Here is a 24226-nt window from a genome sequence, read left to right as displayed (position 1 = left end):
CACACACACACACACACACACACACACACACACACACACACACACACACACACACAGTGTGTGTTCCTGTTGCACTTAAAGGCACAATGCGTTGTGCCCAAAGACTGAAAAAAGACAATAAACCCACTTTGTCATTAAGATACTTTTTGTTTCAGTAATGCAGTGTTGGAATATTCGTGTGACTACTTTTTTAAGTTTCTGGTGTAACTGTTGACAGTAATGTTTCTACCAGAAACAAACGCAAAATAATTTTATTTAAAAAAGTGGATAAAGTGTCACTAGAAGCATTCCTAAGAGACAATCTCCATTCCTTCCGAACTGACTAGGCAAATGTAGACAAGATGTGGCTCAAATTCAAAGATATAGCAGCAACAGCAATTGAGAGATTCATACCTCATAAATTGGTAAGAGATGGAACTGATCCCCCGTGGTACACAAAACAGGTCCAAACTCTATTGCAGAGGCAACAGAAAAAGCATGCGAAGTTCAGAAGAACGCGAAATCCCGAAGATTGGCTAAAATTTACAGATGCGCGAAATTTGGCACTGACTTCAATGCGAGATGCCTTTAATAGGTTCCACAACGAAACATTGTCTCGAAATTTGGTAGAAAATCCGAAGAAATTCTGGTCGTATGTAAAGTACACAAGCGGCAAGACGCAGTCAATACCTTCGCTGCGCAGTGCCGATGGTACTGTTACCGACAACTGTGCTGCTAAAGCAGAGTTATTGAACGCAGTTTTCCGAAATTCCTTCACCAGGGAAGACGAATGGAATATTCCAGAATTTGAAACACGAACAGCTGCTAGCATGAGTTTCTTAGAAGTAGATACCTTAGGGGTTGCAAAGCAACTCAATTCGCTTGATACGGCCAAGTCTTCAGGTCCAGATTGTATACCGATTAGGTTCCTTTCAGATTACGCTAATACAATAGCTCCCTACTTAGCAATCATATACAACCGCTCGCTCACCGATAGATCTGTACCTACAGATTGGAAAATTGCGCAGGTCGCACCAGTGTTAAAGAAGGGTAGTAGGAGTAATCCATCTAACTACAAGATCTATATCATTGACGTCTGTTTGCAGTAGGGTTTTTGGAGCATATACTGTATTCAAACATTATGAATCACCTCGAAGGGACGTAATCAGCATGGTTTCAGAAAACATCGTTCTTGTGCAATGCAGCTAGCTCTTTATTCACACAAAGTAATGGCCGCTATCGACAGGGTATCTCAAGTTGCTTCCGTATTTCTAGATTTCCGGAAAGCTTTTGACACCGTTCCTCACAAGCGACTTCTAATCAAGCTGCGGGCCTATGGGGTATCATCTCAGTTGTGTGACTGGATTCGTGATTTCCTGTCAGGAAGGTCGCAGTTCGTAGTAATAGACGGTAAATCATAGAGTAAAACTGAAGTGATATCAGGTGTTCCCAAGGGAAGCGTCCTGGGACCTCTGCTGTTCCTGATCTGTATAAATGACCTGGGTGACAATCTGAGTAGTTCTCTTAGGTTGTTAGCAGATGATGCTGTAATTTACTGTCTAGTAAGGTCATCTGAAGACCAGTATCATTTGCAAAGCGATTTAGAAAAGATTGCTGTATGGTGTGGCAGGTGGCAGTTGATGCTAAATAACGAAAAGTGTTAGGTGATCCACATGAGTTCCAAAAGAAATCCGTTGGAATTCGATTACTCGATAAATAGTACAATTCTCAAGGCTGTAAATTCAACAAAGTACCTGGGTGTTAAAATTATGAACAACTTCAGTTGGAAAGATCACATAGATAATATTGTGGGGAAGGTGAGCCAAAGGTTGCGTTTCATTGGCAGGACACTTAGAAGATGCAATAAGTCCACTAAAGAGACAGCTTACACTACACTCGTTCGTCCTCTGTTAGAATATTGCTGCACGGTGCGGGATCCTTACCAGGTGGGATTGATGGAGGACATCGAAACGGTGCAAAAAAGGGCAGCTCGTTTTGTATTATCACGTAGTAGGGGAGAGAGAGAGTGGCAGATATGATACGCGAATTGGGATGGAAGTCATTACAGCAAAGACGTTTTTCGTCGCGCCGAGATCTATTTACGAAATTTCAGTCACCAACTTTCTCTTCCGATTGCGAAAATATTTTGTTGAGCCCAACCTACATAGGTAGGAATGATCATCAAAATAAAATAAGAGAAATCAGGGCTCGAACAGAAAGGTTTAGGTGTTCGTTTTTCCCGCGCGCTGTTCGGGAGTGGAATGGTAGAGAGTGAGAGAGTATGATTGTGGTTCGATGAACTCTCTGCCAAGCACTTAAATGTGAATTGCAGAGTAGTCATGTAGATGTAGATATAATGTTATTGGAAAGTGATTTTGCTCTTTATTAAAGTGATTTCCTCGTATATGCTTATGATAATAGCAAAGATACACTGTGACATAACAGCTGTGTTTCACATGATAATTTCTGTCATTTGAGCCATTGGTGGTGTTATCTTATTTACAATGGATTTAAATAAGGGAGAAAAACTAGTAGGTACTTTATTCATGTAAGAAATTGTTTGGGAATTTTTTAAAAATAATGTGGGCAAAGGTCAGCAGACTCTGCATAGATAAATATTCTTAATTTAGGCGCTCAGAGTACTATCTCTGTGGAGGGAGGGGGGGAGGGGGAGAGAGAGGAGGCGATGTACGTGTGCAAGTGCACTCAATAGTTTATGGAAAAAAAAATTACGTGTTAAGTAAATTTGTTTGTTTCAGGCTCTGTTGAACTCTTGGGTGCTATGGCCTATTGTGCACCAAAACAACTTTCATCTTGTCTGCCCAGCATTGTCCCAAAACTGATAGAAGTATTGAGTGATTCCCATGTAAAAGTGCAAAAAGCAGGAGCTCAGGCTCTGAAACTTATTGGTTCAGTCATCCGTAATCCAGAAATCCAGAGTAAGTTACAAACTTAAATTATTTTTCTATACTCACTTTTCAAGAAAGAATTAACTTTTAACTATAATCAATAAAATCACCTGTGAGAATCGTACACACTAAATGATTAGAGGACAGAACTGTGTAACTAATAAAATAGTTTGAAGTTTAATTGTCAGTGATAGTAATCTCTCACCACCTATGTTGAATGAGTAGCGGAACTTTCCTTCTCTGGATATTAGTATTGCATGCCAAATAAAGCAGTCATTATTGGTTGCTCCTTGTATTCAATATTTGAATTATAATGATTCATTTCTTCATTTCATGGGATATAAAAAGTGTGTGTGTGTGTGTGGGGGGGGGGGGGGGGGGGCGGGGGCAGAAATCATGAAGAAATAGAATTACAGCAGCTATAAAATTTTTAATAATAATAATTCATCTCTCCACTGTGTAGGTGTGCTGTATAGAGCAACTAACAAACTCAAGTCTCTGTATACAGAGCCAATAAGAAATTTAGACTTGAGAATATGTACTTTTGTCTTTTCTGATCTGGCAAAAGAAATAAAAATTTTATTGTATGTTCATCAATGACCATGTATCTCAGTGGCAACAAAAGTCACCAGTTTCTCCTAGTCCTCCAGATTCTCACTCTTCCCTTCAATTGATTTGGGAGAGAAAATGTAGTTGTAAGAGTTTTGGTCTTAAAACACAACACTGAAAAGTCTATGTACAACATTTCTTTCTTATCTGTTTTCTACGATTTATTGTAGTGACTCCTTCCATGACCAATTAACATTATCTGACCTAATCAATTAAGTTAATTATATGTATTCATTCAGCATTCATACAACTGGCCTGCTTTCATTAATGTTCAATGTCAGAAAAACCTAATGTCACCACAATACTTTTTATTACAATTCTTCATTATGACAACATGCATGTAATGCTGGTGCTGTCTGTTGAGCTTTGTTGTTCCGTTGCAACTGGTGTATTCTTAGTTGCTTTAGATGTGTGCAAGTTGTAAGCAGCAATAATGCAATAAAGCATTTCAGTATCTACTTTGTCTTTTTCCATGTTTCGAAATCCCAATGTTGCCATTATGACATGCTGTGCAGGGCCTAAGCACTTCTACAGATATGGGTATCACAAACACAACCCAGAGAAGTTTTCACTCACTTCATGATGTTTCCAGCTCACAGTTCGCTAGTATATCATTTCAGCACCTGCATTTGGCACTGAGTGCTAATGTGGAGAGTGTACATCTGATAAACAATTAATCCTTCATCTAATTCAAACCCACTGAGCTATACTCCAAAAATGAGCACTTATACATCCAACTGCTCTTTTATAATATTTCACAGAACTAACTATTGGTTTTTAAAATAATGTACTGGGCAAATTGGAGCTTCACTGATATAAACTTCCAGACATTTTTCAGTATACCTTCTGAGTATTCTGGTATAAGGGACCCTTCACCTCAGCAGCTTATCATAGAGTAATAATATAATTATGATTTATTCTGTTTGTTACCACGATTGCTCTTGTTTTTGTGAAAATATCTTCACAGGAGTGAAAAAGCCTGTAATAAGCAATCACCAAAATGTACAACACAAAACACAGAGTAATGCAACAACACACTATTGTAAAAGTGCTGTGATGTGTTTGCCATCAGTTTGGGAACAGCTCAGTGTAGCGTCATTGTGCAACTTGTCCATTGCATTCCGTGAACCCGTACACGAGGCGCATATCGGCCAACTCTTCATCAGTAAACCTGTGCGTAGTACTGCTAACACAGAACTAACACTGTCAGAAAACAAAACCCTTGGTCGTACCATGCAGTACTGAATGAAGACTTAAGGATGAGTTAAAAAAGTGCATTACTGTTGTTAGCAGCAGATACAGTGTGTTAATGGAAACAAGACACACATTGCATACTGTCAACAATTGCAATGTTGTGCACTATTTTCAATATAACACAGATACAAAGCTAATTGGTGCAAGAAACTGAACTAAATGCAGTAACTCTGTAATGAACAGCCAAAGACCATTGGTCCCTTATACCTAAGTACCCAGAAAGTATTCTTGAACTATTCCTGAAATTTTGTCGGTGAAGTTCTGGTTCATCCTGTACAATACAATAACCTTCACTATGAAAAGCACATTCTAAGGTACAGTAATAACGTGAGCATTAAGTACCGTATGGTCACTGTTACGAAAACGTGCACTTTCTCTGTTAAGGGATTCATTTAATTACAAATGATACCTTCTTTGAATCGAACCATTTCTGAATGCGTGGTCAACCCGGATTAACAACAATGATCGAAACTATAGGGCAGACGTACTATGTTCCTATCACATAACTGCATACTGTTCAGTACTACTGTCATTTACTGCATAAACAACTGCCTTCTGAAAACTGCAAAAAGAATGGCCACCAGTACCTAAGTGATCCTAGTGCATATTCATAAAGGTAAACAAAACAAAGAGGAATATTGACAGTGTGCTTACATTGTGTCTGGTATAAGACGGTGTTCACATTGTACGCTAAGGCGGCATATCAGACCATCTGTTATGCACTGCAGTATGTATCCACCATTCGACCAGCAAAGCTGATGACATCCAGTATATTTAATATTTCGAATATGAGCCAGCAGTTCACACATGATGGCAGAGGGTGTACTTGCACTTTGAAACTAAGATAGTCTCATGTCACCTGTTTATTTTTATCAAATATTGACTAATCTTAAGCCACTGTAGTCATTTTGTCAAGAATACCTGAGCAACTTTAAGAAAGTCTCTTTTCTTTTTTCTTTTTGTAAAAATATATACATTGAAAGAAAAAAATAGCATCAGCAAACCACATGGAACTATCTGAGGATTTTTTGCCCATATCGCAAGGTGAGGAATATTGGTTTGAGAGATAATCATTTTGCAAGTGTCGCATCATGAAGAAAAAAAGAAGACTTGTTGTTGTTGTTGTGGTCTTCAGTCCTGAGACTGGTTTGATGCAACTCTCCATGCTACCCTATCCTGTGCAAGTTTCTTCATCTCCCAGTACCTACTGCAACCTACATCCTTCTGAATCTGCTTAGTGTATTCATCTCTTGGTCTCCCTCTACGATTTTTACCCTCCACACTGCCCTCCAATGCTAAATTTGTGATCCCTTGATGCCTCAGAACATGTCCTACCAACCGGTCCCTTCTTCTAGTCAAGTTGTGTCACAGACTCCTCTTCTCCCCAATTCTATTCAATACTGTAAATAAATTATACACAACTGCAACCAGTCACTTTTTTCATTAGTAATGCTTTATTACATTAACCGGTTTTCGAACCCTTTCAGGTTCATCTTCAGATGATTTCGGGAGAATCCGGGAAGCTACATCATTATTGGTAGTAGCATAATGCTGGGTGCTGGTTCTATGGCAGAAATATGGGTCACACTTTAATGTATCGCCATGACTATAGATTATCTGTCGATATGGGTGTGAATTTAGTTTTTACTTACTGCGACAGTATAGGCGGCTTTTTTCGTATCTGTCTGCATCCATTTTGAAGTCCAGAACACTTTCACACAAGCTATATTAGTTCACACTTTAACAGTGACACTTCACCAGCATCCAGCATGCGCTTTACAACTGTTGCTTATAACAAAGATCTTGACAGAGAGATATGGCATAAGCCTACTTTGTACAGAGATGAAATTTGTTGTTCTTTACATGTGTTAAAGTCGATATAAGGGCAAGTTTTTTCATCAGAATGGTGATAACATGAGAGCACTAGAGAAACTAATAATAAATTACTACAAGAATAAATTTCGGTGATCTGTTATGCTATTTCTATTTGTATGTTACAGGCAGTTTTATAATATTAAACATGAACAAAATTCTTTAGCTGTTGACTAATTTTATTCTAATATTAGAGTGATCTGGGATATTGGTAAAGGCAGCTTATGTTTGTTCCAGCTAGAATTAATATGTATAAAGTACTGATTTATGTTAGCAATGGAGGGCTTTAACATTTAGAGATATGGTACATGTCTTATTCTGTGGTAGTAACATTGACACCAGTGTGGTTAGGATGTAAGGAGAGGTGGGGGGGGGGGGGGTCATTGGGAGGGGGGGTTGGGGAGCTGGTGTATGTTTTATTGGGTGGTTACTTGTTTTGAACTAGTAGATCTTCAAAGTTCTGAAGGAAAAATTTGTTTCTCAGTTCAGTTTGATCATTAAGTAGGCAGTCAGGTGCTGTATTTGTGTAGACAAATATTTCAATTTCTTCAAGAAGGTCAAGTATTGTGCCTTTGTTGGCAAAATGTAGTATTCGGAGATTCTGTTCTATGTTGTTTGCAGAATGATTGTGTTGGGCAAGATGTGAGGCAAAGCTGGACTTGTTCAGGTTGTTAAGACGGAGTGCATCCATGTGTTCTTTATATCTTGTTGTGAAGCTTCTACCAGTTTGTCCAATGTAGAAGCTTGGACATGAGTTGCAAGTGAGCTTGTACACACCTGACTTTTGATATTTTTGTATAGTGGTTTTGGTGGTGTGTATGATTTGATTTTGTACTTTGTTGGTGGTGAAGAAACTTATTTTTATGTTGTATGTCTTGAAGAGGTTGGCAATTTGGTGAGAAATCTTCCCTAGGAAAGGCAGGCTAACAAATGTGGTTTTCTTGTTTGTGGGTGGTTGTTCAGCAGTTGGTTGATTTAGTTTTGCTGTATGGATTAGTTTATCTATTATTGCAGGGTTGTACCCATTGGTGGAGGCAATTGATTTAATAATTTCTGTTTCTTTTTGTCTTTCATTTGTATCCATTGGGATTTTCAGCATGCGATTAACCATTGTTCTGAAGAATGCTTTTTTATGTTGGTCTGGATGGCAAGAGGATTTGTGTATGGTAACATTGGTGGTTGTTGGCTTTCTGAAGATTTGAAATTTATGCTTCTGATTTTTATTTGAGATTGTTAGATCAAGATAGTTAATGCCTTCTGGTGTTTCATGTTCTACTGTGAATTGGATTTTATTGTGTATTTTATTAAGTTCTTTGGCTAGATTATTTATTTCTTCTGTTGCTCCATTGAACAGAATGAGTGTGTCATCAACATAGCGTTTGTAATAAAGCAGCTTATCTTTTAGCTGTGTTTGGGACCTGAAAAAGTTATTTTCAAGGTTATTGATATATATGTCTGCTAGCAAGCCTGCAAGACTACTACCCATTGCCAGTCCGTCTTCCTGAATGTAAAATTTGTTGTTGAACAGGAAGTAGTTGTGTGACAATATGAGTTCCAGGATCTCTATGAGTTCATAGATTTCAGCTCTCCCCATTGTCCCATGTTTCAGTAAGTTATTTCTTATTAAACTAATTGTTTCCTTGATGGGTATGTTTGTATATAGGTTTACTATGTCAAGAGATGCAAATTTAGCTGTGACTGGGATGGGGATATCTTTTATACTATTGATGAGCTCATAACTGTTTTTAATGGAGTAGTTATTTTCAAATACATGTGCCTTGCGGATAATATCATTAAGTTTTTTGGTGATTTTATAGCTTGGGCTATTGATAGAGTTCACAATGGGACGTATCGGACATTCTGGTTTGTGGATCTTAGGCTGTGATCTCAGTTTTGGTGCTGAAGGGTTCATCACTATACAGTGCTTTGCTTCTAATGGTGTCAACAAGAAGTTGCAGTTTTTAAGTAACTTTTTAATTTTATCATGGAATTTGGGAGTAAGGTCATATGCTATTTCCTTTATATTATTATTTCTGAATAATTCACAAGTTTTGCTAATATAGTCTGATTCATACATGACAACAGCTGTGTTACCTTTGTCTGCTCTGACAATGAGGGCATTTTGAACTGAAAGTTTCTTATTTATGTCACATAATATCTTATGTTCAGTATTCATCTTATTGTACATTTTGTTCTGGTGAATGTTCCTCATAATGATGTTGTTTGCCTTATGAGCTACAGCATTTTGTTCATTGTGTTTTAGTTTAGCTGCTGTACATGCAATTTTTGTGTTAACTATGAGGTCTTTAATGTTGCTTTTATTTAGTGAGGGGGCAATGTTGTGCTTAAGGCCTTTGTTTAACAGCTTTAATTCATTACTACTGAAGCATATTTCTGTAGTATTTATCACTTTATCAAAAAACTTATGTTCTGTTTCAGAAGAGATACTGGGGGACTTCACTGCATTCTTTGAAATTAGAGCATTTATCTTTTTCTCGTGTCTATGTGAGATGATAATACGTTCTTTGTTTACATATATATTGACATAGTCTAGGAAGACCATGAAGACATGAGCAACAAGTTTATGGCTAAGTTCTAAGTGCATATTATACAGCTTTGAATTGAGCAGATCTTTCTTTTTGTAAAGAGACCTTATTTCAGTTTTTAACCAAATAATTTCACATCGTGCTTTTGCTATCTTGGCTGACATACTTTGACTCGTTATTTTTATTCTGATATAATTTGGAGTCACGTTTTCTGAGAGACATTTTTTGTTAAATCTTATTGCAAGGATTGTTTTCGTTAGTTTAAGTTTACATTGCCGAAATTCGCGCATTGTTCTAATTACCTGGCGTGGTATCAACAGATTATGCTTATCCATTACGGATATTTTAGAACCGTGGCTGTATATTAATGTAAATAAATTATACACAACTGCAACCAGTCACTTTTTTCATTAGTAATGCTTTATTACATTAACCGGTTTTCGAACCCTTTCAGGTTCATCTTCAGATGATTTCGGGAGAATCCGGGAAGCTACATCATTATTGGTAGTAGCATAATGCTGGGTGCTGGTTCTATGGCAGAAATATGGGTCACACTTTAATGTATCGCCATGACTATAGATTATCTGTCGATATGGGTGTGAATTTAGTTTTTACTTACTGCGACAGTATAGGCGGCTTTTTTCGTATCTGTCTGCATCCATTTTGAAGTCCAGAACACTTTCACACAAAACTGAGATCACAGCCTAAGATCCACAAACCAGAATGTCCGATACGTCCCATTGTGAACTCTATCAATAGCCCAAGCTATAAAATCACCAAAAAACTTAATGATATTATCCGCAAGGCATATGTATTTGAAAATAACTACTCCATTAAAAACAGTTATGAGCTCATCAATAGTATAAAAGATATCCCCATCCCAGTCACAGCTAAATTTGCATCTCTTGACATAGTAAACCTATATACAAACATACCCATCAAGGAAACAATTAGTTTAATAAGAAATAACTTACTGAAACATGGGACAATGGGGAGAGCTGAAATCTATGAACTCATAGAGATCCTGGAACTCATATTGTCACACAACTACTTCCTGTTCAACAACAAATTTTACATTCAGGAAGACGGACTGGCAATGGGTAGTAGTCTTGCAGGCTTGCTAGCAGACATATATATCAATAACCTTGAAAATAACTTTTTCAGGTCCCAAACACAGCTAAAAGATAAGCTGCTTTATTACAAACGCTATGTTGATGACACACTCATTCTGTTCAATGGAGCAACAGAAGAAATAAATAATCTAGCCAAAGAACTTAATAAAATACACAATAAAATCCAATTCACAGTAGAACATGAAACACCAGAAGGCATTAACTATCTTGATCTAACAATCTCAAATAAAAATCAGAAGCATAAATTTCAAATCTTCAGAAAGCCAACAACCACCAATGTTACCATACACAAATCCTCTTGCCATCCAGACCAACATAAAAAAGCATTCTTCAGAACAATGGTTAATCGCATGCTGAAAATCCCAATGGATACAAATGAAAGACAAAAAGAAACAGAAATTATTAAATCAATTGCCTCCACCAATGGGTACAACCCTGCAATAATAGATAAACTAATCCATACAGCAAAACTAAATCAACCAACTGCTGAACAACCACCCACAAACAAGAAAACCACATTTGTTAGCCTGCCTTTCCTAGGGAAGATTTCTCACCAAATTGCCAACCTCTTCAAGACATACAACATAAAAATAAGTTTCTTCACCACCAACAAAGTACAAAATCAAATCATACACACCACCAAAACCACTATACAAAAATATCAAAAGTCAGGTGTGTACAAGCTCACTTGCAACTCATGTCCAAGCTTCTACATTGGACAAACTGGTAGAAGCTTCACAACAAGATATAAAGAACACATGGATGCACTCCGTCTTAACAACCTGAACAAGTCCAGCTTTGCCTCACATCTTGCCCAACACAATCATTCTGCAAACAACATAGAACAGAATCTCCGAATACTACATTTTGCCAACAAAGGCACAATACTTGACCTTCTTGAAGAAATTGAAATATTTGTCTACACAAATACAGCACCTGACTGCCTACTTAATGATCAAACTGAACTGAGAAACAAATTTTTCCTTCAGAACTTTGAAGATCTACTAGTTCAAAACAAGTAACCACCCAATAAAACATACACCAGCTCCCCAACTCCCCCTCCCAATGACCCCCCCCCCCCCCCCACCTCTCCTTACATCCTAACCACACTGGTGTCAATGTTACTACCACAGAATAAGACATGTACCATATCTCTAAATGTTAAAGCCCTCCATTGCTAACATAAATCAGTACTTTATACATATTAATTCTAGCTGGAACAAACATAAGCTGCCTTTACCAATATCCCAGATCACTCTAATATTAGAATAAAATTAGTCAACAGCTAAAGAATTTTGTTCATGTTTAATATTATAAAACTGCCTGTAACATACAAATAGAAATAGCATAACAGATCACCGAAATTTATTCTTGTAGTAATTTATTATTAGTTTCTCTAGTGCTCTCATGTTATCACCATTCTGATGAAAAAACTTGCCCTTATATCGACTTTAACACATGTAAAGAACAACAAATTTCATCTCTGTACAAAGTAGGCTTATGCCATATCTCTCTGTCAAGATCTTTGTTATAAGCAACAGTTGTAAAGCGCATGCTGGATGCTGGTGAAGTGTCACTGTTAAAGTGTGAACTAATATAGCTTGTGTGAAAGTGTTCTGGACTTCAAAATGGATGCAGACAGATACGAAAAAAGCCGCCTATACTGTCGCAGTAAGTAAAAACTAAATTCACACCCATATCGACAGATAATCTATAGTCATGGCGATACATTAAAGTGTGACCCATATTTCTGCCATAGAACCAGCACCCAGCATTATGCTACTACCAATAATGATGTAGCTTCCCGGATTCTCCCGAAATCATCTGAAGATGAACCTGAAAGGGTTCGAAAACCGGTTAATGTAATAAAGCATTACTAATGAAAAAAGTGACTGGTTGCAGTTGTGTATAATTTATTTACATTAATATACAGTCACGGTTCTAAAATATCCGTAATGGATAAGCATAATCTATTCAATACTTCCTCATTACTTATGTGATCTACCCATCTAATCTTCAGCATTCTTCTGTAGCACCACATTTCGAAAGCTTCTATTCTCTTCCTGTCCAAACTATTTATCGTCCATGTTTCACTTCCATACATGGCTACACTCCGTACGAATACTTCCAGAAACGACTTCCTGACACTTAAATCTATACTCGATGTTAACAAATTTCTCTTCTTCAGAAACGCTTTCCTTGCCATTGCCAGTCTACATTTTATATCTTCTCTACTTCGACCATCATCAGTTATTTTGCTCCCCAAATAGCAAAACTCCTTTACTACTTTAAGTGTCTCATTTTCTAATCTAAATCCCTCAGCATCGCCCGACTTAATTAGACTACATTCCATTATCCTCGTTTTGCTTTTGTTGATGTTCATCTTATATCCTCCTTTCAAGACACTGCCCATTCCATTCAACTGCTCTTCCAAGTCCTTTGCTGTCTCTGACAGAATGACAGTGTCATTGGCGAACCTCAAAGTTTTTATTTCTTCTACATGGATTTTAATACCTACTCTGAATTTTTCTTTTGTTTCCTTTACTGCTTGCTCAATATACAGATTGAATAACATTGGGGAGAGGCAACAACCCTGTCTCACCCCCTTCCCAACCACTGCTTCCCTTTCAAGCCCCTCGACTCTTATAACTGCCATCTGGTTTCCGTACAAATTGTAAATAGATGAAGAAGACTAGTGGGAATTAAAAACATCTGCAACTGGAAAAGGACAAATAAAGGCTAGATTGCAACTTTTTTAATCACATAGAGACATTGAGTTGCAGATGGGCATAGTGAAAAGACCGCTGAGCATGCAAGCTTTCAGACAAGAAAGTCCTTCTCTGGAAAATAAAAAGAAAAAGAAACACACACACACACACACACACACACACACACACACACACACACACACACACACACAGAGCCACAGCCTCTGGCCACTTTGGCCCTACCACACTCAAGCGACTGTGGCTGGAGACAGTAGTTCTGTGTGTGTGTGTGTGTGTGTGTGTGTGTGTGTGTGTGTGTGTGTGTGTGTGTTCTCTGTTTCATTGTGCATGTATGTGGCTCAATACCTCCTCTATGTGGTGAGTAGCAATCATCATTTTCATAATACTGTAGTTACTCCATCCAGAACTTAGTATTATTTGAAAGGATACATGAAGATGGCTCACAACTTGAGAACACTTTACTTCCTGATGGGTCCTGAGTTCAGTAAATTGTCAGCAGTGAATTAGTTGCCAGTTAGTAATTTAGCGGTAATCTGTAACTTGCCCGATGGACTTCTTATCATGTTCATATGTTTATGGCCTCCATATAATCTGTTTCTTCTGTGCTTCAGAAGCTGACAAGATACTGCACTATAAAGCAATGCTATGAAGATACAAACCTTATTCTGCAAGACTGTACAGTCTGGATGGTTAAGATAAATGTGGTAGCTGCAGTGACAGTGTCGGAAGCTGTACGACTACCAAGAGTCCAACACTAGGTCTACATCAGTTATAGTAACTTGTTTTGCCTTACAAGCATTCCAAGAATTCATTAAATGTTTATATAGTTCAAGAGATGAATCACAAACACAAATAAAAATGAAAAAAATGAGACTCCAGAAATAATGACAGGTTAAATAATTAAAGGTATTTGATGTTTGAAGGAAGTTAAAGCACTGGCAGACAGGGCTGCTTAGAACCAGCACTGCATCTGGGGCAGGAGATGTGATTGCGCCCCATCTCCTAATATGGCAATCCAGTTTCATTGTTATTTTAAAGGAGGTTTGATTTAAATATAACATAACGCTGGTAATATTGCAAATACACGTAAAATACTCTTTGGGATGAAATATAGTATAAACATGATTTCTTGTTAAACAGTAAATATACAACTACAAGTGCAATTTATCCTGTGGTACCATATGTTGCATAAATATTGCAGATGAAATTAGAGGAAACTAACAGTTGTTTATGGTGGAATAGGCTGGATCAGAGCACACATGAGGATATCCATGTGTAATGTTGAGCCAATATTAAGAGCTATAAGTTGGGTTGCATATTGGATGCACTGCTGTTCTTTATTATGGAGGCTATAAACATTCAAAGAAATTATACATACTGTGACATGTCATTGCATTGTATTTAGAAAGCAGACTCGCTGTGACGGTTCGCCTTCTTTATGTTTTCCTTGGTTGTCTTTGGTGTTGATGTATTGCATTGATACGCTGGCTGAAAAATGGAGTTTGTATATCCGACACTGACTACTATAAATAATGTAGCCAACAGGTGCACAGATGTGTTTCACAGTGCTTTAGTTTCACTGTTCACAACCCCCCAGTAATACATAGTTATATGGCCAGTGCAATATTGTTTAACTTTCGATAAGCCTCATTAATAGTTTGCAGACAGATCTCCACATACTGCTACAATAGTTTACAATTTAACATCTGTTGTTGTTGTTGTTGTTGTTGTGGTCTTCAGTCCTGAGACTGGTTTGATGCAGCTCTCCATGCTACTCTATCCTGTGCAAGCTTCTTCATCTCCCAGTACCTACTGCAACCTACATCCTTCTGAATCTGCTTAGTGTATTGATCTCTTGGTCTCCCTCTACGATTTTTACCCTCCACACTGCCCTCCAATGCTAAATTTGTGATCCCTTGATGCCTCAAAACATGTCCTACCAACCGATCCCTTCTTCTAGTCAAGTTGTGCATTCTTCTGTAGCACCACATTTCGAAAGCTTCTATTCTCTTCTTGTCAAAACTGGTTATCGTCCATGTTTCACTTCCATACATGGCTACACTCCATACAAATACTTTCAGAAACGACTTCCTGACACTTAAATCTATACTCGATGTTAACAAATTTCTCTTCTTCAGAAACGCTTTCCTTGCCATTGCCAGTCTACATTTTATATCCTCTCTACTTCGACCGTCATCAGTTATTTTACTCCCTAAATAGCAAAACTCCTTTACTACTTTAAGTGTCTCATTTCCTAATCTAATCCCCTCAGCATCACCCGATTTAATTTGACTACATTCCATTATCCTCGTTTTGTTTTTGTTGATGTTCATCTTATATCCTACTTTCAAGACACTGTCCATTCCGTTCAACTGCTCTTCCAAGTCCTTTGCTGTCTCTGACAGAATTACAATGTCATCGGCGAACCTCAAAGTTTTTACTTCTTCTCCATGAATTTTAATACCTACTCCGAATTTTTCTTTTGTTTCCTTTACTGCTTGCTCAATATACAGATTGAATAACATCGGGGAGAGGCTACAACCCTGTCTCACTCCTTTCCCAACCACTGCTTCCCTTTCATGCCCCTCAACTCTTATAACTGCCATTTAACATCTACAAGCAGTAAAAACCTAACCACAAAGCTCACAGTACTTGAAGAATGGAAAGGTACGTATGGAGCAGGAACTGTCATTGTTTTAACACCTGGCCTAATTGTGTTACACTTATTCACTGATGTCTTGTTGTTGATTTAACCAATACAGGTTCCTCGTCTGAAACTCAGCCATGTACTGAATGTTTTGGGACCAAAAATTGGGCCCTTATTTATCCTCACAATAATAGATACTGAAACTACACATTGTTCGAAGTTAAATTTACAGAAATTACAATTAAAACTGAACTCATTAAATTAACTGAATACATAAAAAAATTGGTTCTTTTTAATAGTTTCTTCTACTACAAGGTTTAAGCCAAATTATTTGTTTAAATTATGAAATCAGCATATATAGTTATGCAAACAATACTTTCCACAAAACTGTTAATTACTTTGGAATTAATGAAGGGCTGGCTTTGCTAACATGTTTTCAAATAGAGCCAAATAGATCCCTTTAAGAGTAGTGTTAGTTGTTCCTCCAAATGTTTATAATTACTACAGAATTTATATTTGTTTATAAGTCAACAATAGAATTTAAGTTATGATACAATCACTGATTTCACCCTATAACAAAAGACACTAACTAAGAATAGTCAAAATAAATTAGAAAATCAATTATGTACATAAAACTAAGCACAATATTAGATCTGGTGTTATATTCTTTAAAACTGAGGGCCAACCTTTCTCTTTTATGAAAATGCAGATTGTACTGCTTATGTTAATGGTAATTAGTCAGAAGTGAAAAAATGAATTTTTAAGGAGGCAGATGGCTAAACAAGACTGGAAGTAAAAATATCCAAGCTTACTTCGTCACAACCTCCATTGAAACTGTGTGAAGTATTCCGATGCTGAGCAGAAAGTTTATGTACAGGTTTATCAGAATAACTGTTCCTAATTTTCTAATGTCATAGATGACATTAACATAAAAATTTCTTTTCAGTAATACAGTATCTGCAAATGCGTCTTTTTCTATACAAAAACCAGTATTCGTCATTTTTGTTTAAGCTGTTATTTTTACCATGGAAACAACAAACTACCAGTGTTAGTTTATTATAAGTCACAGAGTATCTTCAGTTACATTTGTTTACTTTGATTTGGGTGTTAAAGTACATAACATTGTTTGTTTTCATGAAAGGTTTGAAAGGTAGGCTTCTTAATTACAGAAATGACACTGAAAGTTGAATTTTCTGCATTCAGATTTCTGATTTCCACTCACATTTTCTATCAGAATTAGAATATGTAGTGGTAGCTACAAATTTAAATAATATTTATAAATATATTTGCAGTTTTCATTATAATGAAATATTATAATTTCTTGGAAAGAAAACCATTTGTAACACACTTGTGTGAAGTTCCAGTGGTAAGATCATACTCTAAATTTCATACTTACTTTTCAGTGACTTCCTTCCAACACATTTATTATAAAATACAGTTTCTTTCTTCCCTGTATTAGCTCAAAACAACACATTTCTGGACATTGCATTATTAAGAGAAATATTTAATTTTGTACCAGAAAATTGACAGATTATTATGATACATCTTATAGAATGTTCTATTACAATCAAAATCATTTGGAATGTAGTAGAACAAAGGATATATATAAACCTTGTCTTCTGTTTCACACTGCAGCTTTGAAAGAACAAACATGTCAATCAGATGAACCAAGAATGAGTGTCCAAAGATAAAACAATGGAAAATTCTGGATGGAATAAAGAATATTATGAAAAGGATAGTTGCTGCTCACTATATAGTTGAGATGGAGGGTCGCAGGTAGACGCAACAAAACGACTGTCAGACAAAGCTTTCGGCCAAACAGGCCTTCATCAGCGCGCGCGCGCGCGCGCACACACACACACACACACACACACACACACACACACACACACACACACACACACACGGCCATAGTCTCTGGCTGACAAGGCAGAGACTGTGATCATGCGCATGCACATGGATTTGTGTGTGTGTGTGTGTGTGTGTGTGTGTGTGTGTGTGTGTGTGCGTGTGTGTGTGTGTGTGCGTGCTGATGAAGGCCTGTTTGGCCAAAAGCTTTGTCTGACATTCTTTCTGTTGTGCCTATATGCAACTCAGCATCTCAACTGTATGGTGAGTCACAACTATCCTTTTCATAATATCGCGATAGGCACAATAAAAAAATTCACACAATCATTGCTTTCGGTCATTAAGGCCTTTGTCAGCAGTACACACACACATACTCACGCAAGCACAACTAGCACACACATCTGAGACTACAGATGTGTGCTAGTTGCGCTTGCATGAGTATGTGTGTCTACTGCTGACAAAGGTCTTAATGGCCAAAAGCTATGATTGTTAGCAACTTTCCTTCTCTTGTATTGTTACATTCCATCCTGTATTTTCCATTGTTTGACTTTTCATAATATTGGTGTACCAAGGTTACATATACGAGTTCTGTTCAAAAAATTCCGGAACATTCGTAATTTTGCGCCAATGGTGTTTTGGAGGGAAATGCGGTTGTCGTACCTGCACATACCTGTGGGTAATGTGTAACTGTCGGAAGTTTCATTGTTGCTTGTTGTTAGTTATTGTTCAGTGCTGTATTGAGCAGAATGTTGTCACACACTTTGCAAATTTCGATATGGCAGAGCAACACATCTGCATTAAATTTTGTGTGAAACTCAAAAAAACTTTCAGAGACACATCAGATGATGCAGGAAACCTGTGATGATGAGGCTCAAGCTGTGCTCGGTGTAACAAATGGTTCATACTGTTTAAAAACGGCCGGACAGAAGTTAAAGATGACCTTTGTTCAGGACTGTCTTCAATGTATACAGACGATGCCCATGTCGAGAACGTCAATGGAATTGTGCATGCCAGTCGAAGCCTGAATGTTTGAGATAATGCAGAAGAATGTAACATTTCAGTTGGATCAGATCGTGAAGTTCTGACACAGCATCTTGGAATGCATTCGGTAGCTGCCAAGTTTGCCCCACAGCTCATGAGTCAAGACCAGACAGACCCCCAACTCGCAGTCTCTGAAGAACTTTTTGATCACACAGATGAGAATGAGATGTTCCTTAAGAGAATCATAACTGGTGATGAGATGTAGGTCTGCATTTATGATTTTGAAACCAAGGATCAGTCTTCACAATGAGTTGGGAAAGGTTCTCCAAGACCAAAAACAACTCATCAGGTCAGGACAAATGTCAAAGCCATGCTGACAGTTTTCTTTGACTTTGAAGGATTAGTTCATCATGAATTCATGCCACAGGGACAAACTGTTAATCGATGGTACTATCCAGACATATTGGGATGCCTGCGAGAACATGTAAGAAGGAAACAGCCTGAAATGTGGTGAGCCAATTCGTGGCACTCGCATAATGAAAATGCTCCTGCACTTTCACCCCTGTTGGGTCATGACTAATGCACTAAAAACGAAATCACTGTGCTGCCCCATCCTCCGTATTCTCCAGACCTGGCCGCTGTGGACTTTTTTTTAATTTCCGAAGTTGAAAACCTCATTGAAAGGGCAAAGATGGACAATGAAAGACTAGATAAAAGAAAATTTGCAGATGGTGCTTTGTGCAATCCAGCAAGAGGCATACCAGGACTTCTTGCAGAAGTGGAAACAGTGTTGGGACCGGCGTATCAATTGTGAAGGAGCGTATTTTGTAGACCTTGCACAATAAGTAAAAGGTAATCATTGAAAAATTTTGTGGACAAAGTTCCAGAATTTTTTGAAAAGACTTTCACTTTGCTTTACACCCACAGGTTGCTCCCCTTTGTCAGGTTGGAGCTCATTGGTATCAAATTCCAATCCCAATTTTCTTGCTGCCTGTCCCTCTCAGCTGTCTGCCTCCCTCCCATCCATTTGGTTTCTCTTATTCACACCAGTAAACACAATATCTCATTCAAGTTGGGTTGCAATGTGTGGTTAATATAAGAGATTGTAGTACAACATGTAATTTAAAAATAATCATATTATTTAACTAAATTTTTCTCCAGAATTTTTTGAGAATTATTGCTCCGTGGTAAGACATTTAGAGAGAGACTATGGAGGACTGGGTTCATTCACTGTCCAGCCATCCAGATGTATGGTTTCTGTAATATCACTAAATTACTTATGGCAACTGTCTTTAAGGCATCACTATTGCCTTCAACGTCTTTCTGCAATCTGACCTTGTGCTCAATATCTAATGACCTCCTTGTTTTAATAGAGATGTTTTTTCTTGACTCTAGAAATGGATGTGGTTTAGTCTGATAGTTGTTAAAATGTTTTTACAGTCCAAAATTGAGAAAGTAACATTCTCCCTGCCCAATTTTGGAGATGGCTTGATCTCACCCAGCTGTGCAGAATCACTTCTCCTGGATCACCACCTGCTGTAAAAACAGCCTAACTTGTAAGATTAAAAACTGTATTTATTGACGAAATGTGTAATTATTTACCTCCAGTTATGAACTCTTGTCTCATTTATGTTCTCCACAGCTCATACTAAACATAGGACTTCACCCCTAAATTGACACTTGCTTTGATTAAATTTCATGTGTATTGTTTCCTTTCAACATGTGAATTAAATTGTTATTAACTATGGTAATGGATTCGGAGACTTCAGATTCAGTTATTTAATGTGAGTTATTAGTGATAATATGTACAACACAAATTCATCATAGCTGCTGGTGCTCTGAAATGTATGGGTATCACATCCTTTTATGCAATGTCAGTGAAACATGGCTATAACATGTCTGTTTTGTTGTGTTTGAACTTTTTTACTGCTCTGTATAACAATAATACTATATCTTGAAGTCTTGTTGTTAGATTATTGCTTTATTTTGTTTAATCTTGTACTTTTTAAGGACAACACTGTTTTCCAAAGATTGTAAGTCAGTTTCCACTTATACATCACATAATTGCCAGACGAACATACCTTAATCTTTTGTTGCTTTTTTTGTTTCCAGTGCTAAGTTATATATTTAGCCTTTTGTATTTACATGATGGTTTCTTTCTTTTTAAGCAATTGTCCCAGTTTTACTGGAGGCTCTACAGGATCCATCAAATAAGACCGCCACATGCTTACAGACTCTTCTTGACACACAGTTTGTTCACTTCATTGATGCTCCGTCGTTGGCACTCATTATGCCAGTTGTGCAAAGAGCATTTATGGACAGATCTACAGAGACACGTAAAATGGCTGCGCAGATAATAGGAAATATGTATTCCTTGACAGATCAGAAAGATTTAACACCATATCTCCCAACTATCATCCCAGGACTGAAAACATCATTACTGGATCCTGTACCAGAGGTGCGTAAATTTGTATACACACTTTGTATGTGTTACTGTGATTATACATAAATAAATTTTCATTGCTCTTTTTTAATGGTACATACGTCACAGAGAAATATGAGGATTGGATAAAAAGTAGAAGCAACAATGCTGTAAAATGAAGGTCGTGCATGAAATGACATGTATGCTGTCTGTATCTGATTGTAGAAGGTCAGTTGAAGTAGTAGAGTTAGTGGTGATGGTTGTGTGGGAGGCACTTTCAGTGTCTATTGTCTGGAAGTGCAGTCTGGAAGTGCAAGAGGCCAGTTCAAGTGCCCAAACAGTTTTAGGAAAACTGAGCAATGTGTGTAGATCAAGATTGAAGTGGCACATGGTCAAATTGCACAACAATGATTTCAGTGACTGCATGAGGCTTTTGGTGATGCTGGATTGCCATATTGTATGGTGGCAGAATGGGTGAGAGTGTTTCAGGATGGCAGGGATGTAATTTAACATTGGCCTCGTTCTGTACGCCCCCCCCCCACAAACGACATGACAGTTGAGCTTGTTGAATCCCTGCTGCACCTGAGTTAACCACAGAGATAGTCATGTGCCACAAAGTGCTCCATATTTTGCACAATGTTCATGGGTTCTACAAAAGTGCAGTGCATTTGGTACCACATGCAATGACCAAGGTACAACAGTGATGTCGTTACACACTTAAACTCAGATTGTTGTTGTTGGGAGTGACTATAACATTCAAATCATATTTACAGTCAATAGTCTCAAAAAATCTCTCTTATTTTTATGTTATTAAAGCCTAAAATTCATTAAATATCAAGTTTTAGTCACATGATCGAAAACACACTGTTATTGGCTGAAGCTCTGGTGATGTCACAGACTAGGAGTAAGACAAAGCTACACGTGTGTTGCAGGAATGTTAGCCAAAGTTATTAGGTTTTTCCGTACTTTTTTTTTTCAAATAGTTTAGCTATTTAGTGATGGAAAACACATTTACAACAAGGAAATTTGTGAACACTGATAGTTGAAACCTTGTGAAAATGGAAAGTTTTATGCTCGACTCATTTAGGGTGGCGATATGTGCAAGGACAGATATTCTTTTCCCTGCTCTCTGCAACATCATTAGTCTTGCTCAAAACTAACTAAGTAATTGTGGAACTTTTGCAAATGGGTCCATATGTGATATCTAGATTGATGATTATCAGTCATGAAATAAGACACAAAGCATAATAAAGTTATCCTTAAATCTCAATTTTGATTTCCACTACAAGATACTCACAAGATACAGCACCAAAAGCGCTCGCACTGTGGCGCAATGGGTAGCACTTGTAATTACGGATAAGGGTAACACTGGTTCAAATTGTGCAAGGGTCATAAATTTTTGAAAGTTTTACACGAAATATGAAAACAGCATTAGCAAGAACTCATTGTAGCAGTTGTTTCAGTGGTATGTTGTATTGTATACAGCTCCACATCAATAGTAGTCTGAGAAGTGGGCAGCTGAAGATAAATGCACCTACTTTGCTTACAAACAATTACCATTTTTGGAATGCATTTCTAGTAGTGAAGATATCACCAGATATAAAGCACTGCTCTTCCAACTGAGCTACCAATGATGTGCAATGAAGTGGATGTAGCAATAATTTTTAGGAAGAGTTTAATTTCGTTGTCTGATGCTGTCCTTCTTTGTAACAGTGGGAAAGCGTATCTCAGACATAAATTAATGGTAAACTTCAGAAGGCAAGACATTTTTAATTAAGTAAAGGAACTTGGCTATTGACGTGGTGGCATTTTACCTGTACAACGCGACCAATTTTTTGCACCTTCTCATTCTCTGAAACACTCAAAAACAATTTTTCAAGGGTTTTCATTGATGTATATGTACAGTGTGGTACTACACACCATTTGTAATCAATTTTCTGAAACAAGACATCACCGTGAATTAACTTTATGACAGTAGGTTCAGCGAGCTTGGCCAGTGACATCACAGGCATCACATGACTCGAATGGAATGTTTTAGCAGGCATTCAAATTATTTGAATTTCATTTCCTTTTATGTAAAAGAATACTGAAATTCTAGAAGGAAAAAAGCATGTTATAAATATAAAGTTACATAGTTAACCATTTAAGACTATTTCCAGAAAACAATCAAATACACTATTGCTGAACTGCTACCACAGAGAGGGTGATGACTTTCTTGGAAGGATCATCACTAAGGATGAAACCTGGGATCGCTCATATAAATAACAATTAAAGCATCAATCCAGTGAATGGAAATGCCCTGTTTCTCCTTGCCCGCAGAAGCAGCCGTGAAACAGCTGGTACAAAAGTAATTGTTATTGTGGCTTATGATATTCTTGGGTTAATCCTGCATCACGTTGTACTGCTGGGACAGGTGTTCATTGCAGCCTACCAATGCAATTTCTTGTGACATCACCTTCGTCCTGCACTGAGAAAGTAAGCAATGGCACCTTCTGGTGCTGCATCCCATGTTCCTTCTTGACAACGCTAGATACCATATGGCAAATCTTCGCCCTGTGTGGGAGCTCCTGTGTAGGCGAGGGTGGGAGAGACTGTAATATCCACCGTATTCACCCAATATGAGTCCATGTGATTATGACCTGTTTTCCAAAATGAAGGAACCTCTTTGTCACTCATACTAATACTATGACTTAAGAGAAGATATCTTCGCCATAGGGTGGTCCCTGCAAGACATAGACAGAGCTGGAAGTGCTGAATGGTGTGCGATGCCTTCCAGCTGTGTGGAGGAAGGTAATTGAGATGTGGGGCTATTAAATTGAGGACATGTAATATGGTGAATGTCTGTCAATAAAGCCTGATGTGAATTAAAACAGTGCTGCCATTACTTTCTATCCAGCCCATGTATGTTAGAGCAAACACCATGTGATCAGGAGGAAATCATCCAGGGAAGTACTAATGTTCGAAACGTATGACAGAACCTAGATATTCTGTATATACTGTAATTCATACATTCAGTCGTGGTTCTTAACTCTTCATCTTTAATTTCTATGGAGAGTAAAAGTTTTTTCACTGTGGAAACTCCACTGTAACTGTGAATTACCACATTAATGTTATTACATCTGTACTGTAATATCAAACTAACAAGCATAAGCTTTGAGGCTAGCTTTATGTTATAATGTGTATGTGGTAGTACATGAACATTACCGGAAGATTAGAACTCTTAAATACAACAAGCCCCGTTATAAGCAAGACTACAGGGATCAATTTGGGTCAAGTGGTTAGTATGAGGAAGAAGGG

General features: G+C 37.6%; 1 protein-coding gene across 1 annotated transcript in view; it reads left to right on the top strand.

Moving 5' to 3' along the window:
* The window catches only part of LOC126248822 (eIF-2-alpha kinase activator GCN1), a 282568-nt gene that overhangs the window by 202544 nt on the left and 55798 nt on the right, over positions 1-24226 (top strand). The window contains exons 24-25 of the mRNA XM_049950239.1: positions 2739-2918; positions 20676-20965. Of these exons, the coding sequence (XP_049806196.1) occupies positions 2739-2918; positions 20676-20965 (470 nt within the window). The remainder of the gene's footprint in view (positions 1-2738; positions 2919-20675; positions 20966-24226) is intronic.

This window comes from Schistocerca nitens, chromosome 1 (genome assembly GCF_023898315.1).
Source record: "Schistocerca nitens isolate TAMUIC-IGC-003100 chromosome 1, iqSchNite1.1, whole genome shotgun sequence".
In the NCBI taxonomy this organism is placed as follows: Eukaryota; Metazoa; Arthropoda; class Insecta; order Orthoptera; family Acrididae; genus Schistocerca; species Schistocerca nitens.
The sequence above is the reverse complement of the archived record's forward strand: the minus strand, read 5'-3'. Positions and strand labels throughout refer to the sequence as shown.